The sequence below is a fragment of the Dreissena polymorpha genome, chromosome 1 (assembly GCF_020536995.1).
Source record: "Dreissena polymorpha isolate Duluth1 chromosome 1, UMN_Dpol_1.0, whole genome shotgun sequence".
NCBI classification, from domain to species: domain Eukaryota; kingdom Metazoa; phylum Mollusca; class Bivalvia; order Myida; family Dreissenidae; genus Dreissena; species Dreissena polymorpha.
Window position 1 is genome coordinate 110,476,949 of NC_068355.1, and position 26,976 is coordinate 110,503,924.

Genomic DNA, 26,976 nt, shown 5'->3' on the forward strand with positions numbered 1-26,976 from the left:
GCCGAAAAGAGATCTTGAGAAGTGTTAGAGATGTATAAATACATGCGGTCGTCACCACGAACAACTGAACGTCAACACTGTCAAAGACAATTATAATATATTTTTTATCGGAAATACTAGCAGATTTAAATAGTTTATGTTATCGATCTGATTATCACATAATATTTCACTTTTTTTAGATAGTTTTATCAGTTACTAGGTCAGAAGCGAGGTTCATCTGCATTACTTAAAGAGAAATAAAACCCAGCATGAAGCCTAATTCATGCTGTGTTTTATTACTCTGATAGTAATGCACTTAATTGACATCATACATGTTATTTGAAGGTGACATGTGATATATTATCTTATTAACGGTATCTACACATTTGCACTCATGTGCAATAAACGCTTTTAATCCACACTAGGAGCTCGAATGCCGAGATCTTATTTTTTAAACGAGTTTCGTTTATTTTGTTCGGATTAAAAAACGGAAATGAAATATGGCAAAAACGGTGTAAAAAGGGTTAATGCAACTCTGACATTTGGTATCCAGAAAGATAAGTTAGATGAATTAAATTTATACCATTTCCAACGCGGCAATGCGGTCTTGACAAGAGCGAGTGGAAGCTTCAAGAATAACCGAGATCCCCTTTATAGAACATTAATTTATTTCACAAACTTGAAATGTCATATAAGCAATAACTAAGCATTATTAAGTATGTATTATGTCACGTGTGCATGTAAAATAATTGAGAATTTTGGTACCCAATTCGTGTAACTTTACGAAATCCCCGTTAAAAATCGCGTAACTGTGTGTGTCAGAAACAAGTGAAAACCATTTTGTTATTATTTTAATAAAGACGTATCGATAAATGCTATTGTAAAAGAGTTATTATTACTGATATTAGTTAACCAATAAATGCGGTAACTTCGGGGAAGTCGGTACCTGCGCGGGCGTCTGATATTGGTAGCCTTATTATTAAGTTATAATAGCCTGACCGTATTCCATTTCGCACAACGCTTATTTTATATCAGACAATATACAAACTTACTGTGTTGTTTTTGTCCCATAAGCAATGTACGCAATAACATGTGGGATTGAGGTACCCACCCGGCGTCAGAAAGCGCGTAAAACTTCACCGAATTCCCAGTTATAAAGCGCAATTTCGTGTCAAATACACGGGTAGGGGGGAACGTTTCGGTAATAATTTTGTTAATAACACGGGTAAATACCGGTGAAGTGTTAATTTATTGCAAATACCACCATTACACGTAATAACGGGTTCGATTTCGGTAAGCGCGCAAGCGTTTGAGAGCGTGTTTAATGTACCGATTTACCCGTTATAAATAGCTGATGTTCTATTTAATCGTATATTTTTTGCATTTGCAGAATAACTAAATGGCATCAACCCCTTTACAAGTGTAAGGGCTTAATTCTAATAATTTATCAGATAAACCCTACAATTATAGATAATGGCGGTTGAAAAACCAAATTGTTCGTGTACATTTTTTAATTACTCGTATACGTTTACCAACGTACACGTTGCAATTGAACGTGTCTCGGTATTTATCTTCATACTGCAGGTTCCTAAATGACTAACGTAATTTATTTCAGGTTTGTTGTTCGAGGAGGACATATAGATGCCATGCGATCGCAACGACGTTTGTTCAACAGAGAATCCAACTTATAACTGATTTCGTTTGTGTTTCATAACTTTGTATAAATTATAATAACAGGTAACGCCGATTATCAAATATAAAACAAAGGACAAAACAAAAAAAGATAAAGCCAAAGTTCTTTAAATTCAAAATCATGCAACTGTTGAATACACTAAGTACCATATATTTTCTACATTAGTACGGAAGCTGTTTTGTACACTTTGTATACAGGGATATCAAATTATTGTACCACGTCTATCTCTGTTATAGATTTATCCTCGCAGTTACGTACTTTTGACCACAAAGAGTCCGAGTTGTCATTCAGTAACAAGTGATGTTTAAATCGATTTAAGCCAGAGTTTATGTGTTAATATTATGAGAAATGTTATACATTTATATTGGCTATTTTATGTACAATCGGACACCTCTTGAGTACGGAGGTATATACCTCAACAAAATATGGAATAATTTTTATCAGGGTGCAGACAAAGTGTCATCACACCGTTAAGAGCTTTTTTTATTTTAGTGCATATAGGATTTTTTTTCTTGCAGTTTGAGTCTTAAGGTATAAGAATACATTCTTGAATACGTCTGAAATCGGTGGAAAAATTTTCACGTTTTTCACGTTGCGTGAAGCCTAACCGTGTAGTACAAATCGAATTTTGAACAAGACCACAGGTTTATTAAATACAGTAATTCTGAATTATTTCACCAAGCCACAAGCATCGTTAACATCTGTCTGGTATGCACTAGTTGAAATTCTTTAGAAAATAAAACACTATTTACCTTCGTGTCTACATACATTTCAGTTAAAGGGTGGAACCCCACCAAGTCGCGCGATCCTGCATCCTGTTAATGTTTGGCCTTTTTTAAGATTTTTTTTATTATTTTATCGATACACTTTTACAAAGGTTTTCTTATTACCCGGTTTAACTTTATCATTTTAGTAAGCCTTTTTAATCGTTTTAACCCATAATTTATTCGGCATACTTTGAGCAGATTACTGTCCTAGAAAACAGTATGATAACACTTTTTCCATGCACTAATGAATGCTCTTTAATGTTTATTTTCATTTTCGTCGTTTCAAGGTTGTAGTTGTAATAAATCCAGACTTTATTTTGTTCGAAAATACAGCTTTCCAATTATAAATGCAGTTTATGCAAGGAATATTTTACATATAAGTAACTCAAGACTTTATACTAATATTTGTAAATGTATAAGCATCAACACATCCGTTTGTTTATGAATATATAAATTTTAATCTTTCCACTTAATGCACAGGTGGAAGTAACGTATCCTGGATAGTATATAAGCCCAGGACAAAGAGTCATGAAAAAATTCCCAACCATCTGATATTGGAATCATAACAAGGTCATTAACTAGAATTTATCATAGACCTTTCTTCGCGGGACGCAAAAAAATGTCAAAAATAGCTTTAATCCAAAGCATCCCTTTATCCTCTTATGGGCAATTGAACAACCTTTCGAAACATATTACTTCAAAGAAATCTGTCCACCCGTATACTCACAGTCGGCCGATAACCATGCAATATTTGGAGCCTTAAAACTAAATCCAAAAGTTTATATTTTCTTTGCAACAACTGTTTTAACCCTAAATTTGATTTACTTGAAAACGAAAGTCGCCATTGCTCTTGAACCCGGCTTAGCAGTGAATTACACTGAAATAGCCAGGCACAGAATCATCCAATCAACAACAACAACGACGCTTTGCCAAATGTAAATATTAAAATGAACAAGACTATTGCCAAGCAATATAGTCCCCTACCGGCTCCAACATTGTCAGAAATTTCACCATTGTCAGAAAAAAAATGCAACCAGAATTTTTGACGTAGGAACACAATGAAATGACGTGCATAATGTCCATATTGCCATCTATCCATGTTTCAACTTTCATGAAAAATATTAAGAACTTTTAAAAGTATCGCAGGATCCAGAAAACCACCATTTTCAGCAGTATTTCTAGTCTATTTGTTGCCATAGCAACCAGAATTTTTAACGTAGGAACAAAATGAAATGACGTGCATAATGTCCATATTGCCATCTATCCATGTTTCAAGTTTCGTGAAAAAAATATTAAGAACTTGTAAAGTTATCGCAGGGTCAAAAAATGTGTGACTGACTGACAGACTGTCAGACTGACAGACAGACAGACAGAGCGCAAACCATAAGTCTCCTCCGGTGAAACCGGTAGGGGACAAAAATATTTACTCATTCTGATTGTATTGGAATTAGTTTTTCGGGGTAAGTGCGTGCATTAAGAGACATGCCTCGTTGTTTTAAAGGAATAGGACCAGAACGCGAGCTATCTATATAGGGGAGAAAACTCAAAAATATTGTTTGAAAGTACATCAAAGATTTATTCTCATGGACAAACGGGCTCGAAATATTGCTTGGTTAACGGCCGACTGTGAGTAAACGGCTGGACAGATTTCTTTGAAGTAATTTTTTTTTTCAAAGGTTGTTCAATTGCCCATAAGAGGACCAAGGGATGCTTTGGATTAAAGCTATTTTTGACATTTTTGCGGTCCGCGAAGACCAGAACGCGAGCTATCGATAAAGGGGAGAAAACTTAAAAAAATTGTTTGAAATTACATCCAAGATTTATTCTCATGGACAAACGGGCTCGAAATATTGCTTGGTTATCGGCCGACTGTCAGTAAACGGCTGGACAGATTTCTTTGAAGTATTTTTTTAAAGGTTGTTCAATTGCCCATAAGAGGACCAAGGGATGCTTTGGATTAAAGCTATTTTTGACATTTTTGCGGCCCGCGAAGACAGGTCTATGATAAATTCTAGTTAATGACCCTGTTATGATTCCATTATCAGATGGTGGGGATTTGTTTTTTAATGGCTCTGTCAATTTTTCTCTCATTAAATATGATTTTATATATTTATTTGAATATATTGGGCTCCTGTGCCCATATACTATCCAGGGTACGTTACTTCCACCTGTGAATTATGCACAATAATTCTTAATGTATCTCCTTCATTAAGAGTTGTAAGGGGAAATAACTGCAATCAAGTTCCTGTTCTGTGATATTGTCAGTACTATGATGTATGTATTTCATGCTCACATGCTTGTTAAAATTGGGCTTCTTTGTGGGATATTGGATGCATTAAATAGTACCTTTTATTGGTGCAAGATCGCCATTTACCTTGTACAGAACATGTGATTGATTTAAATATTTATTTCATTATAAAATAACATTCCTAGATAATATTGAGTAGACTGGAGTTAGGGCAGCTTACAACGGATGGCTTCTGTTATGATCTTCTACAAGCATATCTCAAATTCTAAAACAGATCTTACATGCTACAGCGAATCTGACATTCTGCAACAGATCTTACATGCTACAGCGAATCTGACATTCTACAACAGATCTTACATGCTACAGCGAATCTGACATTCTGCAACAGATCTTACATGCTACAGCGAATCTGACATACTACAACATGTCTTACGTGCTACAGCGAATCTGACATTCTACAACAGAGCTTACATGCTACAGCAAATCTGACATTCTGCAACAGATCTTACATGCTACAGCGAATCTGACATACTACAACATGTCTTACGTGCTACAGCGAATCTGACATTCTACAACAGATCTTACATGCTACAGCGAATCTGACATTATGCAACAGATCTTACATGCTACAGCGAATCTGAAATTCTACAACAGATCTTACATGCTACAGCGAATCTGACATACTACAACATGTCTTACGTGCTACAGCGAATCTGACATTCTACAACAGATCTTACATGCTACAGCGAATCTGACATTCTGCAACAGATCTTACATGCTACAGCGAATCTGACATTCTAAAACAGATCTTACATGCTACAGCAAATCTGACATTCTACAACAGATCTTACATGCTACAGCAAATCTGACATTCTGCAACAGATCTTACATGCTACAGCGAATCTGACATACTACAACATGTCTTACGTGCTACAGCGAATCTGACATTCTGCAACAGATCTTACATGCTACAGCGAATCTGACATTCTGCAACAGATCTTACATGCTACAGCGAATCTGACATTCTAAAACAGATCTTACATGCTACAGCAAATCTGACATTCTGCAACAGATCTTACATGCTACAGCGAATCTGACATTCTGCAACAGATCTTACATGCTACAGCGAATCTGACATTCTACAACAGATCTTACATGCTACAGCGAATCTGACATTCTACAACAGATCTTACATGCTACAGCGAATCTGACATTCTGCAACAGATCTTACATGCTACAGCGAATCTGACATACTACAACATGTCTTACATGCTACAGCGAATCTGACATACTACAACATGTCTTACGTGCTACAGCGAATCTGACATTCTTCAACAGATCTTACATGCTACAGCGAATCTGACATACTACAACATGTCTTACGTGCTACAGCGAAACTGACATTCTGCAACAGATCTTACATGCTACAGCGAATCTGAAATTATACAACAGATCTTACATGCTACAGCGAATCTGACATACTACAACATGTCTTACGTGCTACAGCGAATCTGACATTCTACAACAGAGCTTACATGCTACAGCAAATCTGACATTCTGCAACAGATCTTACATGCTACAGCGAATCTGACATACTACAACATGTCTTACGTGCTACAGCGAATCTGACATTCTACAACAGATCTTACATGCTACAGCGAATCTGACATTATACAACAGATCTTACATGCTACAGCGAATCTGAAATTCTACAACAGATCTTACATGCTACAGCGAATCTGACATACTACAACATGTCTTACGTGCTACAGCGAATCTGACATTCTACAACAGATCTTACATGCTACAGCGAATCTGACATTCTGCAACAGATCTTACATGCTACAGCGAATCTGACATTCTAAAACAGATCTTACATGCTACAGCAAATCTGACATTCTACAACAGATCTTACATGCTACAGCAAATCTGACATTCTGCAACAGATCTTACATGCTACAGCGAATCTGACATACTACAACATGTCTTACGTGCTACAGCGAATCTGACATTCTGCAACAGATCTTACATGCTACAGCGAATCTGACATTCTGCAACAGATCTTACATGCTACAGCGAATCTGACATTCTAAAACAGATCTTACATGCTACAGCAAATCTGACATTCTGCAACAGATCTTACATGCTACAGCGAATCTGACATTCTGCAACAGATCTTACATGCTACAGCGAATCTGACATTCTACAACAGATCTTACATGCTACAGCGAATCTGACATTCTACAACAGATCTTACATGCTACAGCGAATCTGACATTCTGCAACAGATCTTACATGCTACAGCGAATCTGACATTCTAAAACAGATCTTACATGCTACAGCAAATCTGACATTCTACAACAGATCTTACATGCTACAGCAAATCTGACATTCTGCAACAGATCTTACATGCTACAGCGAATCTGACATACTACAACATGTCTTACGTGCTACAGCGAATCTGACATTCTGCAACAGATCTTACATGCTACAGCGAATCTGACATTCTGCAACAGATCTTACATGCTACAGCGAATCTGACATTCTAAAACAGATCTTACATGCTACAGCAAATCTGACATTCTGCAACAGATCTTACATGCTACAGCGAATCTGACATTCTAAAACAGATCTTACATGCTACAGCGAATCTGACATTCTACAACAGATCTTACATGCTACAGCGAATCTGACATTCTAAAACAGATCTTACATGCTACAGCAAATCTGACATTCTGCAACAGATCTTACATGCTACAGCGAATCTGACATTCTGCAACAGATCTTACATGCTACAGTGAATCTGACATTCTACAACAGATCTTACATGCTACAGCGAATCTGACATTATACAACAGATCTTACATGCTACAGCGAATCTGACATACTACAACATGTCTTACGTGCTACAGCGAAACTGACATTCTGCAACAGATCTTACATGCTACAGCGAATCTGAAATTCTACAACAGATCTTACATGCTACAGCGAATCTGACATACTACAACATGTCTTACGTGCTACAGCGAAACTGACATTCTGCAACAGATCTTACATGCTACAGCGAATCTGACATTCTACAACAGAGCTTACATGCTACAGCAAATCTGACATTCTGCAACAGATCTTACATGCTACAGCGAATCTGACATACTACAACAGATCTTACATGCTACAGCGAATCTGAAATTCTACAACAGATCTTACATGCTACAGCGAATCTGACATACTACAACATGTCTTACGTGCTACAGCGAAACTGACATTCTGCAACAGATCTTACATGCTACAGCGAATCTGACATTCTACAACAGAGCTTACATGCTACAGCAAATCTGACATTCTGCAACAGATCTTACATGCTACAGCGAATCTGACATACTACAACATGTCTTACGTGCTACAGCGAATCTGACATTCTGCAACAGATCTTACATGCTACAGCGAATCTGACATTCTACAACAGATCTTACATGCTACAGCGAATCTGACATTCTGCAACAGATCTTACATGCTACAGCGAATCTGACATTCTACAACAGATCTTACATGCTACAGCGAATCTGACATACTACAACATGTCTTACGTGCTACAGCGAATCTGACATACTACAACATGTCTTACGTGCTACAGCGAAACTGACATTCTACAACAGAGCTTACATGCTACAGCAAATCTGACATACTACAACATGTCTTACGTGCTACAGCGAATCTGACAGTCTTCAGCAGATTGAAATTTACATTTTTTTACATGGAAAATGATTCCGAATTTGAACGTATAACTAGAACACCTTTACTTTAAAAATAAAATATGTTAAGTAGTAGAATGGCATTTTAAGTAATTTAGGTAAAAATATGTTTCAATGTCTAGCAAGGATTAAAACATCCGATATGTTTCACACCTAGACTCGTCAAACACACTTCTGGACTTTATGCGCAAAAGATAGTCACTCATACTTCTATACCTTCAATGGATGTATATGTTGTTCAAATAATATAATATGTATTGTATAGATTTTCATTAAAACATGTTTTCCCTTTAAGGCTTTAAAATAATCATATAATAAAAATCAGTATCAACACAAAGAACTTGAATGAAATTGATTGCGTCCCAAAGACCCGGATATTACACTTCCCTTTCAATCTGGCAGACAACTTCGTACGCTTCCGCTTTGAAACAAGCACGTGACCCGCACGTGAGCTGCACGCGCGCAATAGTAATTACAGGTTTGCGTGAACGATTGATGTCGACCAATGACGAATCAGTAGGCTTTAAATCGTGACCATGTCGTTTCCTGTGCACTAAATCAAATATGAAAAACCCAATTAACGAACAGGACAGTGGATTGCGGATATCAAAATAATAAAAAACACAATGGTTAGTTTAGAAAAATAAGCCGAAGAACGTTGAGTTGATTCCCAATGTATGTACTCAGTTTCATACCCAGTAGGGATAACGGTAAAAATACACTGAAAAATATTCAGTCTTTCCTGATATAGTTTTATACTTTTACTTTTAAAAAAATGAAGGCGAAAAAGATTATGTTTTTGTAAAACTATTTGAAATAACGTTCAATAATGTAACAGATCAGAAGGTTAAACTCGAATATGTGTTGTTGTTTTTTGTTTTTTTGTTCGTTGTTGTTATTTCATGATATTTTATTATTAAGTTTTATATTATTATTCATCGATTTTGCTTTCCGCATCACTGAAATAAGATATACAAATATAATATATATTAACGTTTATCATTATACAATAAAGCAAATCCATGTTCATATCAATACTCGTAGTGTAATTCAGAAATAAATACAAAAAGATACATTTCAACATATTAGAGTACATGTACACTAACAATAATTAAATGCAGGTCAAAGTGAAATGACATCGAAAGAAAGAAAATGACTTTTGTTTCTGATCAGTAAAATCTAGTTTGTGTCTGAGAAATCAATTCAATTGTGTTTATTTACGAAGCAGTGCGTGAGATTTTAGTACATACTATATTTTACGCTTACAACGAACGTTTGTAAACTTATTCGAGATGCTCCCGATGCATCCTAGGCTATCGCGTGATAAGAAACAATACAATTAATACTTTCCAAAAAGTTTGTTTTTTATAAATGTCTATGCGTTGTTATTGTTTTTTTTTTTGGGGGGGGGGGGGGGTCGGTAGAATTTCTTTCTAAACCGTGTAACCTATGCCTAATAGAGTGTTAAATAAAAAACTTTTTCAAATAATTGCATTTATCATATTGGTCTATAAGTTAATGTTTAATTGTTCATCGACGCATCAATAAAAGCATACTTTACATATTTCCATCACAACTGTTAGTAAACATGTAGATGAGCTATGTACATATTACAAACCGTAAAATGCAGCACAAAAGATCGCTCGTTAACTTTTCGCGCACAAAATTGGTAGGCTTGTACTTTAATATTTAAGTGCATACAGTATCGTGGGAACAACTCGCTTAACTATTCTCACGTATATCCCCGCCATCTGTTACCTGCTTGCCACATTCCGATATAAACCGAGGTACACTTTCAACGAAGGCTTCGTTGAATTCAATTCATCTTTATCTTTAAAACGTATTATACATAGTAACAGTTGTTGTGTAAACAAATCATAGTATTTATTTTCCTCCAGCTTCTCATACTTTCTTCTCTTAATTTCTTTTTCAACTAAATCGATCGTTGCAGCTTCTTCTTCGTTCACTTCTTTTTAATCTCCATTCTCTTCTGATTTTCTTCATATTCAGCTTATAAGGAGCTTTCAACGAATTAAAAAAAATGTAATTCAGTAAATGGAATTGTGGTTCCGTTCGAACTATGAAATGCAAAACAATAGCATGCAGTTAAACAACAACGTCAAAGTGATGAATAAAATAATAAATAATTTTCGGTGCAAACAGTTTCAGATGATCAAATTGAGTTTTCAGTCTTCATTTCAAACTGCTTAAATTAATGGTGGCAGCTGGAAATAGATTGGCTTCAAGTTAGTTTTATATCTTCGCGATAAATGATTTATTTAAAATAGTCGTAAAGCGAATCGTATCGAAGCACAGTCTGTGGTTCAATATGTTACCAACTGGTATGTTCCCGCCGAATTTAATGGAATCGATGATACTAGAAACATTTGGTGATTGTCGTCTGCTAATGCCGAAAAGGCACGCGGGACTGAGTGTCACGAGCGCGTTGTTTGAGCAGACGACATTTCCACTGACAGACGGCATTTTCTCATAGCAGACGGCTTATTAAGACAGAAAGCGACAAAACGCGTCCAATTGTTGTTATTAGGGCATGTCTGGTAGGTTTAAAATTCAATCAATACGGATAATGAAGAAATGGGTAGTGTGAACCGCAGATGATGTCCGAAATAGTTTCATCAATGAATATATTAATTCATTACGCAATAACATGTTCAATGAAATGCGTTTCCTCTTGGTGACAGGTTTACAGCGCTCATTCATTAAACGTCGAAATCCAATCCTATTTAAAATTTATCGGCATCGTGCATAAGTGCACGGATTTAAAAATCAACCTTTCATGAAATTCACTTTCAATGAACCTCATTAAGTCATTACCGATCTTCAAAATTCATGAATGGACGACTCAACTTGTTTTCCATATTCACTTACCAATTCCTTATTTAGACGCTTCTGTTCGAAACACACCTGACGGCAAATCTGCTGGTTTTCATTGATAAATCAACTGCCGTCTGCCGCGCTTTCAAACATAATAACGTTTAGTGGACTTTCGTTCATTCATAAAATGGACATAATACAAATCCCATTCAAGGCTCTCCCATTGATAAAATATCTTGTCTGTAATAGGAACAGACTGAAGATAATTTTCGCAGGTGTGCGCGTGACGTATAATGACGTAATTACATCCGACCCCTTAAGTGTCACCCTTATATGGCGCCCGCTAACCAGCTGACGTTGAATAAAAGTTCATCGATAAATGTTTAGAAAATTCCAATTCCCAACCTTTTGAGCCAAATTTAAATATTAACGTGTTCCATGCAACTCTGTCCAGAGCGAAACACCGATCCTTATTATAGAATTGATAATGGATTAGGAAATACGTGTCGGTATGGCGTTTTATATAGTGGTTACCGAGTTTAACCCATTTATGCATAGTAGACTCTCCCATCCTTCTACATTGGATCAATTTATTTCCAAAATTAGGGCTGTCTAGTATATTTATTTCTATATTTAAAATAAGTCTTACAGAAATTCTTTTAAGCAAACAGTGCAGACCTAGATGAGACGCCGCATCATGCCAAGGCCTGTTTTCTATACGCTAGGCATAAATGGGTTTAATGTATATATTCATGCATGATATATCATCAGCAAAGCCTTTACATAAGTTGTTCGGTTATGGCTAGACTCAATTCTTACAGTACTTACCACGGTTAACAATGAGATCGTTTTTCCCGAAAACACATTTTTAATTATTGTTGGGCTCTCTTTTCCTAGGAACCAACAATAAACACAACCAAAAAACACAAATAATTGAACTCGTATTTATCTACAAGAATATAGTGATTTCAGAGCTATTAAGTTATCGAATAATACGTGCGTATGTTCAGTTCATCCAAAAATAATAATTTCTTATGCCTTGCTCAGCTGGAATTCTTTGCAGCCGTGCTTATTCCCTGCCAATAACAAGTGAGGTATATGGTACTATTGCAACCCCGGCAAATAAGACACTCACTAATGTTGCAACAATGGTCCTAACGACATTTTACGATTCATTGCAGGTTGGTATGGCGCACCAAAGGGGTCGAAACTTTAACTTCTGTTGCAGCAGAAAAAAAATGCTGCTCGAGCAACATTTAAATGCTGCTCGAGCAGCAAATTACTGCCCGAGCAGCATTTTTTTCTGCTGCGGCAGAAAAATCCTGCTCGACCAGCATTTATTTTTAGAATAAGCCCTTGAACCCGTCAGCCAATCAAATTTGAGCTTACAAACGGACGCTACCTCTACGGAAACGAAATACCGGGTAGACCTGATAAAAACTTTAGAAAAACTGCAACAAACTCATAATCTGTGTTTTAATCAATTATTATTAAATTATCATCCTTAATTCGTAGTTGTTCATAAAATAATAATTAAGCTTTAAAATCTATAATTTATGTAGGAACATGCAAATTTGGTTTATCAATTACTCCAACGTTACATGAGTTATGCCTATGTGTAATCTGATACTGCTTGGCTGAAGCCATAATCTAAAAATAAATGCTGGTCAATCAGGATGTTTCTGCTGCAGCAGAAAAAAAGCTGCTCGAGCAGCAAATTGCTGCCCGAGCAGCATCTAGATGCTGCTCGAGCAGCAATTTTCTGCTCGAGCAGCATTTAAGCAGCATTTTTTGCTGCTGCAGCAGAAGTTAAAGTTTCGACCCCTTTGGTGCGCCATAGGTTGGTTTGTGGTTGTTTTTGTTATGTTTTGTTGTTGTGTTTTTTTTTTTCAAAATAAAAGCATGTATTCAACATCTGCAATCAATATTCTTTAGTTGTGTTTCTCTTCCGTGACAGCGAGTATTCTATGTGACGAGTGTCTAACGTTGTGTTCGAGACCCTTTTCAACACCTACCAAACATTTATGTTTAAAAAAACGATCAAGAAACAAAGATCAAATAACACGATTTTAAATTGTTCAGGGAAGTGGTGCAAGTGTAGGCAGGTAAATTACATGTTTGTTTACATGCACATGTTTTTAATTATCTGTTGTCAATTAGATGGCTTACGTCGTAGAAATGTGTCACGGTGTTAAATTTCTATTAACCCATGTAAGCCTAGCGTCTAGAAAAAAGGCCTTGGCAAACAGAGTAGACCCAGATGAGACGCCGCATGATGCGGCGTCTCATCAGGGTCTGCGCTGTTTGCTTAAAGGAATTTCTGAAGAAAATATTATAAATATAGAAATAAATATACTAGACATCCCTGATTTTGGAAATAAATTGATCCAATATAGCAGGATGTGAGAGTCCACTAGGCATACATGGGTTAATCGCTCCACTCCACGCCGCATGATGCGGCGTCTCATCAGGGTCTGCGCTGTTTGCTTAAAGGAATTTCTGAAGAAAATATTATAAATATAGAAATAAATATACTAGACATCCCTGATTTTGGAAATAAATTGATCCAATATAGCAGGATGTGGGAGTCCACTAGGCATACATGGGTTAATCACTCCACTTCACTCGACATCTGCAGTATATCGAGTACACATTTCCTTTTGTGTCATTAAAACTTACAAAATGACATCCATACATAGATTAATAGTCCCGTGTGAAAATACGCTTTTTCAAATGAAATATTTGAAAAGCCATTAGTGATGAAATGTGATACACATCAATCTATAACTGCCTCACCGGTAATGATAATCGTAACATTCATGTGAATTGGTATTTGTACTACTCAAAAATTGCTAAGGATCACTTTTTATTTTCACATTATCTTCAATTTAATTTTATTTCGTTTAAATTGCTATTTTGCAGTTTTTTGATATTAGAATGTGTTTTTTTTTATTGATTTTCATGTATTGATTTATCATTGATGCGTGAAGCTGGCTGAATCTAGCTATGGGTGAACTTCAAATTACACATACTATAAAAAGTGATCCTTAGTAAATGTTGAGTAGTATATTATCAGCGTTCCTTTTTTATATTTTTGTGTGGTTTTGTTTTTGTTAGTTTTCTGCTCCGTAAAGAATTTTCTAGTGAATAATCATTTAAGTACATTTGTACACAAAAATAAAGACGAACGAGCTTGTGAAACTTGAGTCGATAAAGAATAACGTCGCCACAATTCTTAAAATATGACGCGGCTCAGTTAAAGCGAGTTTCTAACCAATATTGCTTGATTTTCAGCCTAGCAATACTATCAATGTGGCCCATAAATAACATGCGACGAGCAATAAAAGCGTGTGCACGCGTCCGTAAATAGGGGAAGCACGTGACACGCACGTGCGGTTGAGAGTTCGCTGATGCACTCCCTTTTATTGTCACGTGCTTCCACGATGAGGGAAGGGGGTCTCTACATTATTGATATGGGAATTATGAAACCTGGCGGATATGTTATTTGAAAATTGTCTTGTCAAGCGCCTAGAGAGTAAAGTGATCGGATGCTCTATTTCTGTACAGTGCCATCGAGTTTTTAAATTTTTCAATGCGTTCGAAAATATTAATCGATATAATGAGATAGCATTTTATGTGTAATGCTCATCATCATAAGCAGCAGAAGCCCCCCCCCCCTCACCACCACCCCACCACCACCACCACCACCACCACCACCACCACCACCACCACCACCACCACCACCACCACCACCACCACCACCACCACCACCACCACCACCACCACCACCACAAACGCCGCCGCCGCCGCTACCACCAACACCACCACCACCACCACCACCACCACCTCCACCACCACCACCACCACCACCACCACCACCACCACCACCACCACCACCGACATCACCATCATTAATCTTGTTCAGTGTGATTCACGGCGGCAACAACATCTGCGGTTATGCAATTAGAGGCTTATCAGTGCCTTATATACATTATCAGGCTAACTAGTGTCAAATACTATCAGTGACTTATATACATTATCAGGTTAACTAGTGTCAAATACCTCCAAAACTCATATGTACTAAGAGTAAGCTACACTAGACAATCTGGAAAAAAGCTCGACATAAATAATGCGGCTTATTTAAGCAATTATTTAAAGTAGGAGGTACAGCTCAGTAAACAAACCATGGCAGGTAAACCGCCAAAATGGTCATGACCGAAACCAGTCTCACACTATCGGCGAGTTTTATACCACGCGCCATCTGTTACCCAAAATGTCATGGGAAAACAGACAAATATTTCAGTATGTACAACGTAAGTATGGGGCCTATGCATGTAAGCAATCTGTCGCCTAAAATTCTTCGGCTTTTAACGTGGATATTTGCCATTCAACCTTAAATAAACCGTTAAAACGATAGGATTTTAATAACAGTGAGAATTCCGTTTAGCGGGATAGGTATTCATGGACGACGTTATTAATGCACTTATTATAATGCAGTGACACGGGCGCGTTAAGTGTCAGCACCTTTAATAGCGTACCTGTATTTAGGTTAATGACCCGTATGTGGCTCTGTCCGTGACCTCAATTAAGAGCTTTTAAGGGCTTATCGCGGAAATTTCTGATAAAAGATTGATGATGATGATGATGATGATGATGATGATGATGATGATGATGATGATGATGATGATGATGATGATGATGGTGATGATGGTGGTGGTGGTGGTGGTGGTGATGATGATGATGATGATGATGTTAATAATGGTGATGATGGTGGTGGTGGTGGTGGTGATGATGATGATGATGATGATGATGATGATGATGATGATGATGATGATGATGATGATGATGATGATGGTGGTGGTGGTGATGATGATGATGATGATGATGATGATGATGATGATGATGATGATGATGATGATGATGATGATGATGATGATGATGATGATGATGATGATGATGATGATGATGATGATGATGATGATGATGATGGTGATGATTTTACTACCACAACTATTATTTTTATTAAATAAACTAAGTTGTTATTAATTTGTACTTCAGTAGAATATTAATTACCTATTTAAACACAAATAAATATTGTGTCAAGTCGACTGTGATTAATTGGAAAATAAATTGTGATAAACGGTCAGTAAACACGTAATTATGGACACATCTTACAATTTATACATTTAATAAAACATATAAAATGTAGTTATAATTCGGTATATTTTCTAATAACTATATTACGTTTCCTAAGGAATCTCCGCATGGGTCCGCTTGTATGTGCCAGCTGTTATGCTGACCGTGGCTTCACATGGCCGTGTCAACTGCCATTTCTTGACCAAGTCACTTTATGGCACCGCCTGGCATCTTTATTGACTCCTATTGTACCAGAGCCTCCATTCTGTCAACGCCGACCCTTATTATTAAATCTTCCCCGCGGAGCGTGAATTGTCACATTATCAATATTGTAAACATGTCACGCTCTGTCATATTCTATGTCCCGTTAAAAGTAGTCCGCGATTAAAGAAAGTTTCATTAATTCATTAAATAAAAACTCACAAAATATGTACTAATCAATTAAAAAACAAACACAACTTGCTTACGTTAACAGTTAAGTTATACTTTGAAACAATCATTTTAAATGTAACGAATGATTTATTAAGTTATTAGGAACTACTTTTTCTTTTAACATCTGGTGTAACTCGGCGAAAGAGTGTACGGTAAACCGAAAGCAGACTATATTTAGGAGCGAATCGGTGGTTGGAAGTCAGTTACATGTTGAATACTTAACTGAAAACATATTTTAACATCTGGATAGACTTAAATCGGTATTAACGCAATACTTAGGAATTAATGAGGTAGGATTTGTGTTATTTTTTAAATTAAATATAATAAATCTTTGTTTGAGTTGTAAATTTATTTTACTTTTTGCTTGTTTTGTTTTATTATTTATTTATGATATTGATCGTTATCATATTTTATATTGAGCTTTCAGCACAGAATCGCTTAATTATCGCTGCATGTTTACTGAGTCATTGTTTCTTAATCATTTTATATAGTGCAAGTACTTCTTGCAATCCGAATGTTATTATACGTTTAAAATGTATGTTAAAATAATTGACGCCTACATACTGTAAGTACATTAAACTATTGTCAGATGACGAAGTTAGTGTCGGTGAACAAATGCAAGTCTTCGACGCAGATCGTTGCTAGGCAACACATGAAGAAGCACCTTAAACGTATCCGCGACAAGGAGTATGGCAAGCTCAGGGACATGGTACCTGCCATTGCTAAGCAACGAAAGATTTCAAAGGTAACCTATCAATGTATTATGCACCTTTTTAAGTAAAGCAGGCATTTCTCTGGATTTTGTTTAAAAAGCGCATGAGTAAATACCCATAAAACAAATGTCAAGGGCTTAATTTCTTCAAATTGTGTGTGTCGTATATATCTTTCAATATTACGTCATAGCAAAAAATGATAATACTTTGACATGTAGGCGCATGTGAACATCTGAATAGGAAATTCAGGCACACTAGCAGCCCTGTGATTATTTACCCAAGGGCACAACCTTAATGTGTATCTACGTATATCTTTGCGCATAAGTGTATACGTGTTTTATTATATGTCTATTTATCGATCCATACATCTATCCATCCTCACGCTCAAATTGTCTATCGGTAGATTGGACGATCACCGGTCACCGTGTCTGTATGTCTTTCAGTTGAAGATAAAAATAAATTTATGAGCCCATCCCTCTGTCCTTCGGTTTTTTTTTCTGAGAACAATAGTTCCAGACTGACATTTATTTCACAAAATTGACCAAGTTTGCAAGTAATTTAGTTATTACTTGCATGCCTACCTTTAGAAATCAAATGATGGTGGTGCTTAGAAATCAAACCATGGGTATAAATTTAAAAGTAATTTGATTAGTATCAGTAACGTAGTGAATTTTAATGAACGATAAATAACAGCTTTTTTTCAATAACAACCGCATTTAAATGATTTGGGGAAAATACATTGAATTTTTACATAGTTATTTTAATGTATTTTGTTCATTTTTAACAGACAATTGTAATATTCTCTGTTATAGTAAGTACTCCACAAGTTGTATTATGTTATACCCAGTAACAACTTAAAATGTATGCCTTGTGCGTTTTCGTTAAAGAACAATAATACTTAATTGACATGTCAAATGTCTAATAGAAAAGACGATTTTTGTACGCGTTTTCGCATGGAGTGAGTGGTTTGTTCCTGGTGATGCTGTAATAATTTGAAATTATGAAATTACGAACAGATTTTATTTGGATCCGTATAAAGTTTCTTTTTGTGCCTAATGTTGACTTAAATTTCCGAGACACAATAGTCAATAATTCAAATCTAAAATGACAAAGCAGAATCGAGAAGGAGTGAAACTTTTGTGAAGTTGAAAAATTATTCGCCCCTCGGGTTTTAATTTTTGCGCAGTACAATGGCATACTTGTGCTAGTCAAATTTGGCGGAGAAAAGGAGAAATGAATTCCTTAGTTTGTGCGGGTTAAATTCTGTTTCTTGGTTATTGATTTCGTGCATTCATTCCTTCACATCAAATGACGTTACAGAGGGTCGTATTGTAACGACGGCTAAAGCGTTTAAGGTGCGGTTGAAAAAGTTGATTGTTATTAGTCATTGCTGTGCGTTAAAACAGCTCGAGGCAGCAATTTCGTTAAATGCTCAGCGAAAAGAAAGCTTTTTGGCAACAGATGTCGCATGCAGTCATGTAATTGAAACTCGGAACGACTGTTACTTACCGCACTGAGGTTAACCACTTTTCACACAGTATCACATTAACTAAGCGCCTTCAGGTATAATTTTACATAAAAGGTCCGTAACGGTACATAGTATAATATACCCCAGTCTTAATTCTGTCTTTTTCTCTCGTATTCAGTTATGTTATATAGTATTCTATAATGTTATCATACACGTACAAACAAACAGTGAGTAACAACATTTTATTCACTTGTTTCTAGTTTTTGTCTCCTTATAGAATGTCGCTTACATGAGACTCATGGAGTCATTAACATATGAATGCAGGATTTCTCTGGAATAATTTCACTTTTTTTCTATTTAATTTAGTATGTAATTAAATTTGTCACTCAGCTTGCACAGGTTTAAGAGAAAGACGAGTTAGCAGTTCCTTTGAGATTTAACAATATTAAGTTTGACGACTTAGCCACCAACAGCGGCACACTATTGGTCTTAAAATTCGGCTATTGTTTTCATCAGCACACATTTTATCAGATTTTTCATCCACCGACGACGGCTTTAAAAATAAGCCTTTTAATAAAACCCACCGTTTGACTGTCCATATTTGAACGCATTCACCTGATGCATCATGTGTGCATGAACGAAATGCACCACGTCGCTAATGAAATGCGGAGAAATTCTTTTCATATCTACAGTCGATTAATCACGGATATGAATGGCTAAACGCAGCTGCATTCCATTACACTTAGTGCGGTTTTTGACACACTGTCGCCCTTGACAAACCACAACTGCTGAGCCTTCGCACTTCGAAGACGACAAAACTGAGAAAACTGCGCCAAAATGGCCATATGTGCCTTGTTGGCGTCATTAACCTCATACGGATTTACGACATATTAAATGTGTTTGATTGTGTTTACACGCAATTTGGGTGCCATCAATGTGTAAGTGACACAATGTATTTTGTCACTTAACGAATCATCAAACTAAATAAAACGTATACACCTGCCGTATGTAGTAGATCATGTACGTTGTAGTATCTTACATAATTGAATCGCGTTTGTGCGAACATGCGTTTGTGTGGTTTTAAAATCTTAAAACCACGCGTTTTTCCTCTATTGTTTGATAACATCAATCTTATATTATTATGGTTAACATACTTCGCTCGGTACAAATAATCCTTTAATGCAATGTTCGCCAGTTGCATGTACGTGTCTCCAAATAACTGCAGAACTCTAGGCAACCAACCGTAGCAATGGTGTGTTTGTTTGCCTGTGGATCGTGAGCTCGAATGTTCATGCGTGCCCATCAGCTTTTTAGTAGCCAGCAGCCATCTGGGCTACCTGATGCTTCCTTGATTTCTCTATAGTAAACCGAAACTTTTTTATAGGGTTGTTTTCAAAATCGTGATTGCTCCACTAATTTGCAAACCACAAATTGACACATCATTTGGACATTTGGCATCTCGATAGCAAGCTTTCTTAAGACCTCGTTCTCTAAAAATGCTGTTTTGTTCTTCTCGCCACATACTAGTATGTGTTTTCTTTTAGGTCGAAGTGATAGAGCAGGCGGTGCGTTACATCGACGAACTTCACAAAGCGCTGGCATCCAGACTTGGGCACTCAGGTAATTAAATTCTCGTTTGTTTTTCGCCTATGATATTCGATTTTTTTGCTGGAGGTTATTATTATGCTGATGAGGATGAGGACGATTATGAGCTGATTGATTTATGTTTCGTCTATTTAATGGTTTAAATTTGTTAAACAGTTATGAACCCGTTACACTTCATCTAAATTGGCAACAACAAAATTGTAACTACATTGAATAAGAACGCCAAACACTGCAAATACAATTGTAGAACGCCTTCAAAGTGAGCATTACAAGGGATTTATCTTTAGCGCTCTTTTCCGCCCTTTAATTTAACCGATGGTTATTTGCCATATGGCCGCAATCTGGGTGAACAGTGGCCGCACAAGCTGTATAAATGCTCTATACAGGATAGGGGACATATGACCGCCATACTACCGCTTCTTATTTATTGTAGCCATTTCGCCAATTGTGGTAACAACTTAATAGAGTCAACTTCAGCCATACTGTCAACTTTACATTACTAGATTATGGAAAGGACTTGATTGTGACTAGTATGTACGCTCTTTCTACATTGTTAACTACGGTTTGTAGACAAAAAAGACGCAAGCAAATGACCTGAAAAACGCAGATATAATTTCATCAAATAAACTTAATATAATAATAATAATAATAATAATAATAATAATAATAATAATAATAATAATAATAATAATAATAATAATAACGTAATTAGTATCCGAGAATCACCATACTGTTTAGGTTAAGATGTTCGATTAAAATAATATTAGCATTCGTAACGATCGCAAACTCCCGCGCACGCGCATAACATGGCACGTGTCAGAAGCGCGCTCGCCACCATCGATGCCATATGTCGCGGAAGTATTGGCAGAAAGTCGATACCGATAATTATGATTGTTCTTACGAGTCTCATGAAAACGATGCTATTGAAACTATTAAATTGTGATTAAAAAAAACGGTGTCCTCACCAGTAATGAAAAAATCGACCGTGTTACGGTGTCTATTAACATGCGATTTTATTATGGTTTGTGTTTTTGCATCAGAGCACGCGCTTAAGATGCAGCAAAAAGAGTATTGATTATACATTAACTAACGTGATATAACTGAGGCTGCGTCTATAACAAGCAAAATAGTTTTTAAATTAAAAGACAATGGAATTTTAATTTGTATTATCGCCTTTATTTAAGTCCCGGTCACAATTTAATTATAACCGAACCATTAACTTATCACTTGAATTTGCAACGTAACTATTATTTACAAGAAAATATTAAAATATCATTTGAAAATAAAGAAAAGTAGAACACGTTTTAAAAATAAGCCGACGGCCATATGAAAACTTATCTTAAAATAAAAACGTTATTTCCATAAAAACTACATATATTGTGTGTGCGTGTTTTCCCATTAATTACACACTGTTTCCCTCCATTCCAGATTCGAACAGTTGCGAGGGGAAGGAGCAGGATCTGAAGGAGTTCGTGCACAGCTTCATACCCGCCGACTTCTTCCAGCGTCGCCCCGCTCCCGTGACCTGCGACTTCGAGAAACAGCGAAAACTGCCCTCGTTCATAACGCAACGGCGGGTGAACCGGCCGGCAAAGTTCGTTTAGGTCAGATAAAATACACACAAAAACGGTTTCTTATATTTAAAAACCCCATCCTCAACCGACAATATAAGTAATGTATATAAACATGATTATCATCTCTGTGACATCAGTTTTGCCACTATATTTAGCCTATGGGACATTACATCTCACTCCATTCAGACTTGCGTGTTTACAACCATATAATTATTCATGCATTTTTAAGAAAAAAAGCATATCTAATTTCTTAGTTAATTATTTACATGCTATCTTTCTTTTCGAAAGACAGGTCTATGTCATTGAACCACTGTTGATTACGTGCTCAGGTATGTCATGATTTCGCCTTGTTAATTTGACAGCTCTGTGCACTCGTTTTACACATTATATTGTTTTTTATTTCAGATGGGATGTGTTCAAGGTCATACAGCATATCTGTGATACCATCTTTCCCTGTGTTGAATAGCCACGTTTCTATGGCAACTGGTTTCAGCAATGATCCACCCACCGAATATTAAGAAGACAACAATATTTATCCTTTTTAAGGTGAGGGACTTATGTGCAAATTATATGTACATGGAAACCACGCAAATTTGTGTTGCTTAATAATTTACGTGTAAGATTATGTAACGATGTAGACATATATGTGCTAAACTGTTTTACCCGTTAACTAAATGTGTGCTTATTGTGTAATTTTCTTTGCTTGCAGACATTACATTGAAATAATCTCAGCAGCATTCTTCTATGGGCACTTTCGAATTTCTGACCAGCAGTTAAAATGGGCAACCACGAAGAAAACCTAAAGACGATCATCAATTAAATTCTTGATTACATAATTGCATACTATTGCATTGTATTGTTTACAGTCACCAGATATAGTTAGTTTTCTTTTGCTGAAATTTTCTTAAAACCATTTATATGGAAATAGATTAACCACATAAGCATTTCTGATTTCACCATCATTCCAGTATTGTGTATGTTTTATGTAGATCTAGATGTATATAGGCTATTTTTATGAATACATTTTCAAAATATAAACTTGTCTTATTACTATTTAGGTTTGAACATAGAAACTCTGACAGTTAATATATTAGTGTGTTAATCTGTTACAAAAAACTATTTACGGTGTTACAGTTTTAACCAAAATCGATGCATACATGTCTACGATAATCAAGAATAGAATTTGATTAAAAAATCGATTTTCCCTTTTAAGAACACTGTGGGAAAAAACTCAGACAAACTCAGACAACAACAAAATCCGATAATTGTTTGACACGGCTAAACAATTTTGTAGCTCGCTCTCCTTTTATTTACACACGACTTGTTTTCTAAGTCAAATTGAAGAGCCCTTTCGACTTCAAAGGCAACAGGTCGTGAGAAAAAAACTCCATTGCGGATGTAAACACTAAAAAAGCGCATAGTTTTCCCATTTACAAATCGAACTCAGTGTCTCTTAAGACCGAGTGTTAAATAAAAGCGGTAATGTTACACTAGCGGCAACTAGTTATTTTAGAAATATCGTGAATCAGTAATACAATACGCTTTGACAGTGATATTAAGCCATTTATGCCTAGCGTCTAGAAAAAAGGCCTTGGCAAACAGCGTAGAAACAGATGAGACGCCGCATGATGCGGCGTCTCATCAGGGTCTGCGCTGTTTGCGTAGAGGAATTTCTGTAAGAAATATTCTAAATATAGAAATAAATATACTAGACATCCCTAATGTTGGAAATAACTTGATACAATCTAGAAGGATGGGAGAGTCCACTAGGCATAAATGGGTTAACAGTTACAACACATTTAATAGTTCTTATGGACTGATCCCGGAATTCGCTCGAAAAACTCTAATCACGCGGTACAAACAACACTGGTCCATTATATCAACCAATGAAAGCTTGATTTAAACAATAACTGTTGATACGGTGTGTGATTTTGAACTTTTTTAATTGGTCAGCTTGATTTGTGCAAATAAGCGTGTATTTTTTTTTCCAAAAGGTTGCTTTTCCGGCAAACATATATCTCTTGCAATATTTCTAAGTAGTTTGATTTTGTTGAAATGTTAACTGTTCATCCAGTTTATGCTGTTTTCCGACCGAATTTTCTATTTTTGGGGTAAAAATCTACCATTCTTCCGTGATGTTTTTCTATGCAATAGAAAAGGATACACCATTTATAAACTCGACAATGCGCCTTGTCTAAAAAACTAATCTTTATTATATAATTATAAAACTGATGAACTTACATCTCGCTCGTGGCTTTTGTTGTTATCTGGTATCGAAGTGCCATCTGTTTTCAAAGTATCCGCATACCCAGCGTGATATATTTGGATCAAAGTAAAACTGGATTGTCCGCTTATTTACTCGAGTTACACATAAAATACTGAAATTATGGAATTATGTAGGGACCTTATGTTATCCAAACTATATTGACATCAACTCTTTGACAAAAGGCAAATATTCATTAATGTGAGACAAAGTGTCTTTAATAAACAGTTTTTTCTATATTGGGTTTCGAATATGATAATTTTAGCATAAGGACGTATGAATTGAATGCCAATTACATGCATTGATCGCATGCACCAGAACTATCTTAATTAAGTCTCAATTATAACTATTTAGTATGTACTAATTAGAGCGTTACCATCACATCATTTATCGTTGCGTTTATTACATGTATTTAGTAATTTTCAAGATATAACAAACATTAAATCCATTACAAATGTATAATCGTATTATTCTGGTCATGAAATGACAAATTTAATCCCATAAGGAAAAGTTATTAAATTAACATTGAGAACAATTTACAGTAAAAAAACCTACTAACATCGCATATAAAGCGTAATAGTACTACAGATTGACAACTAAATTGATATCATGTATTTAATCGTTTTTAATAACTTCGCGCCTGTAAACTAAGCTCCCGTTCGGTGAAGTTGCCCCAATCGGCAACAGAGCCAACCACGTTATGTCACGAGCCGATTCTTCCGGTGCACGTGCGGGAACGCCGCCGAGACAACCGGCGTTATCGAAGTAGGTTGACATGCTCTCCGTTTTCGTCCAACCTGGACACGCCGCGTTCACGAGGATATTCCGCCGGGCGTCGCCCCGGAGTTCCCGCGCAGTCGCATGCACGAGCGCGTTCTGCAGAACGCTGACGGCCTCAAGAATGCGGTCCGGCCATCCGTGCTCTGACCATACCTTAGCTTTGACGGCGTTTAGGTACTTGTCAGAGAGTTTGTCCAGTTCGTACATCGTTACTTTGTCCAGGTTAATTTCTTCTCTTAACCGGGAACCTAGGCTTTTGAGCACTCCGAGTTCACTAGAAACTACCACCACTCGCGAATGTGGGCGTAAGAGGGGAAGAAAGTATCTCAAAAGACTCATTGTACCTTTAAAATTTGTATTCACAGTCAGTTCGGCTTGCCTGTACATTGACAATGGCGAGTCTTTCGGGAATATTGTCCCCGCATTGCTGACCAAAATGTCCACACCTTTGTAATGTTCGTTGATATAGTCCAAGAACATCCGAATACTCGCCGACTGTGTGACGTCAAGTTCGTGCCATATAGGCTTCAGTCCTTGTTTGGTAAGCTGTGCGCATGCGTTTTTACCCTTTGCGGTGTCTTTTCCGGTTACTATCACGTCGCCCGGAAATTGCTGTAATAGTTGCTTAGCGACCTCGTATCCTATGCCACGGTTAGCCCCCGTTACTATGGCAACCTTTTTTACCATTGTGTAACCTTTATTAAAATGAAAACGAAATGTTTTTCGAAAGCCTTATGAAACATTAGAATAGCCCTTGTATACGTGAATGTAACAAGGAGAACGTTTACCGTAAATGATATGCATTTGTGTGCATGTATCGTTTGAAGTATATTACAAGTTACTCAGCTTTACCGGTATTCTGGTTAAGAAATATGTCAGTGTAAAAGGCTCAAATATAGAAAAGCACATGTGAAAAATAGTAACATTTATCTGTTGCGACTACCTTACTTATTGTTATTGCAATAAATTTATGTTTAAATCCGTATCGTGAAGTAAAGTCTTCATAATAGCATATGATATCTGGTCATGTTTGTTAGCTGGAAACTTAGAGGAATGCATTTTCCAATCACAGTTGTTTTTTTTGTAATTATAAACAATTTCAGTCATACTTACGTAAACAATGCTAAATTAAATCGAAACAAACCTGTGTATATCCGTTTCACAATGTTTTTATTTTACGTCAATCGATTTACGTACAATATCGGCTAAATTTCAATTCGATCGAGTATCGATCTCACGGAGTTATCGATAACCCTTTCAAAGTGTCTACACCCCGATGAAAACAAACAGATCAGTGTATTGGAAAATCCCCCGGCGCGTAATATTAAGGCAATAGGGAAAACTACTAGTTTGTCGTTCTTGAGATTATGTGGGAAATGGCTGATTCAAGTATGGGTTAATACTTTCTGGCAATGGTCGATGTAATTAATGAAACTATCAATGAGTGCATTCGTTTTTTTTTTGTGTTTGTTCTTATTTACAACAGACCTCAATTAGAAACATATTATGCAGAACATTCGTCAGCTACGGCTCGGATGATCAATGTAAAACAAGCTCTAACTAAGTAAATATGATTAGTGGGAACACAAGTTGAGAATATAACTGACATAATATATAGACTGTGAAAAAAGGATCAGGTTTACATACATGTAATAATTCAACAAACATATCGCGGTGCATTATACACGCGTGTTTGTATCTCTATAAAGCTTATAATAAAGTATTTCATTC

The 26,976-nt window shown here is 36.4% G+C and overlaps 3 protein-coding genes across 4 annotated transcripts in view; 2 read left to right on the top strand and 1 right to left on the bottom strand.

The window, feature by feature from the left end:
• LOC127844259 (solute carrier family 28 member 3-like) overlaps nt 1-2,869 on the top strand; it is a 100,225-nt gene extending 97,356 nt beyond the window's left edge. Inside the window, exon 11 of the mRNA XM_052374327.1 lies at nt 1,595-2,869. Within this exon, the coding sequence (XP_052230287.1) occupies nt 1,595-1,620 (26 nt within the window). The 3' untranslated portion in view covers nt 1,621-2,869. The remainder of the gene's footprint in view (nt 1-1,594) is intronic.
• Nucleotides 2,870-17,018: 14,149 nt separating this feature from the next.
• LOC127844304 (uncharacterized) lies at nt 17,019-23,232 on the top strand. The gene is made up of 6 exons (XM_052374411.1): nt 17,019-17,132; nt 17,432-17,587; nt 20,568-20,643; nt 22,057-22,232; nt 22,608-22,748; nt 22,912-23,232. Exons 2-4 carry the CDS (start codon nt 17,432-17,434, stop codon nt 22,230-22,232), a joined length of 408 nt encoding a protein of 135 aa, XP_052230371.1. The 5' UTR covers nt 17,019-17,132; the 3' UTR covers nt 22,608-22,748; nt 22,912-23,232.
• Nucleotides 23,233-24,392: 1,160 nt separating this feature from the next.
• Nucleotides 24,393-26,521, bottom strand: LOC127844277 (carbonyl reductase [NADPH] 1-like). Of its 2 annotated transcripts, none has more exons than XM_052374375.1 (2): nt 26,390-26,521; nt 24,393-25,940 (listed from the first exon to the last, which is right to left on the bottom strand). In XM_052374375.1, the coding sequence occupies exon 2, from the start codon at nt 25,930-25,932 to the stop codon at nt 25,081-25,083; it is 852 nt and encodes a 283-aa protein (XP_052230335.1). In that variant the 5' UTR covers nt 25,933-25,940; nt 26,390-26,521; the 3' UTR covers nt 24,393-25,080. The 2 variants fall into 2 exon arrangements, with proteins under 2 accessions (XP_052230335.1, XP_052230339.1); XM_052374379.1 differs by having other exon boundaries at nt 26,359-26,450.
• Between the last annotated feature and the right edge of the window lie 455 nt (nt 26,522-26,976).

Excerpts from the sequence above, each read along its gene's own strand:
- LOC127844304 (XM_052374411.1), top strand. The coding sequence starts at position 17,432 with ATGACGAAGTTAGTGTCGGTGAACAAATGCAAGTCTTCGACGCAGATC. Across the intron at positions 17,588-20,567 it reads AGCAACGAAAGATTTCAAAG|GTCGAAGTGATAGAGCAGGC; the intron begins GTAACCTATCAA and ends GTTTTCTTTTAG. Across the intron at positions 20,644-22,056 it reads ATCCAGACTTGGGCACTCAG|ATTCGAACAGTTGCGAGGGG; the intron begins GTAATTAAATTC and ends CCTCCATTCCAG.
- LOC127844277 (XM_052374375.1), bottom strand. The coding sequence starts at position 25,932 with ATGGTAAAAAAGGTTGCCATAGTAACGGGGGCTAACCGTGGCATAGGA.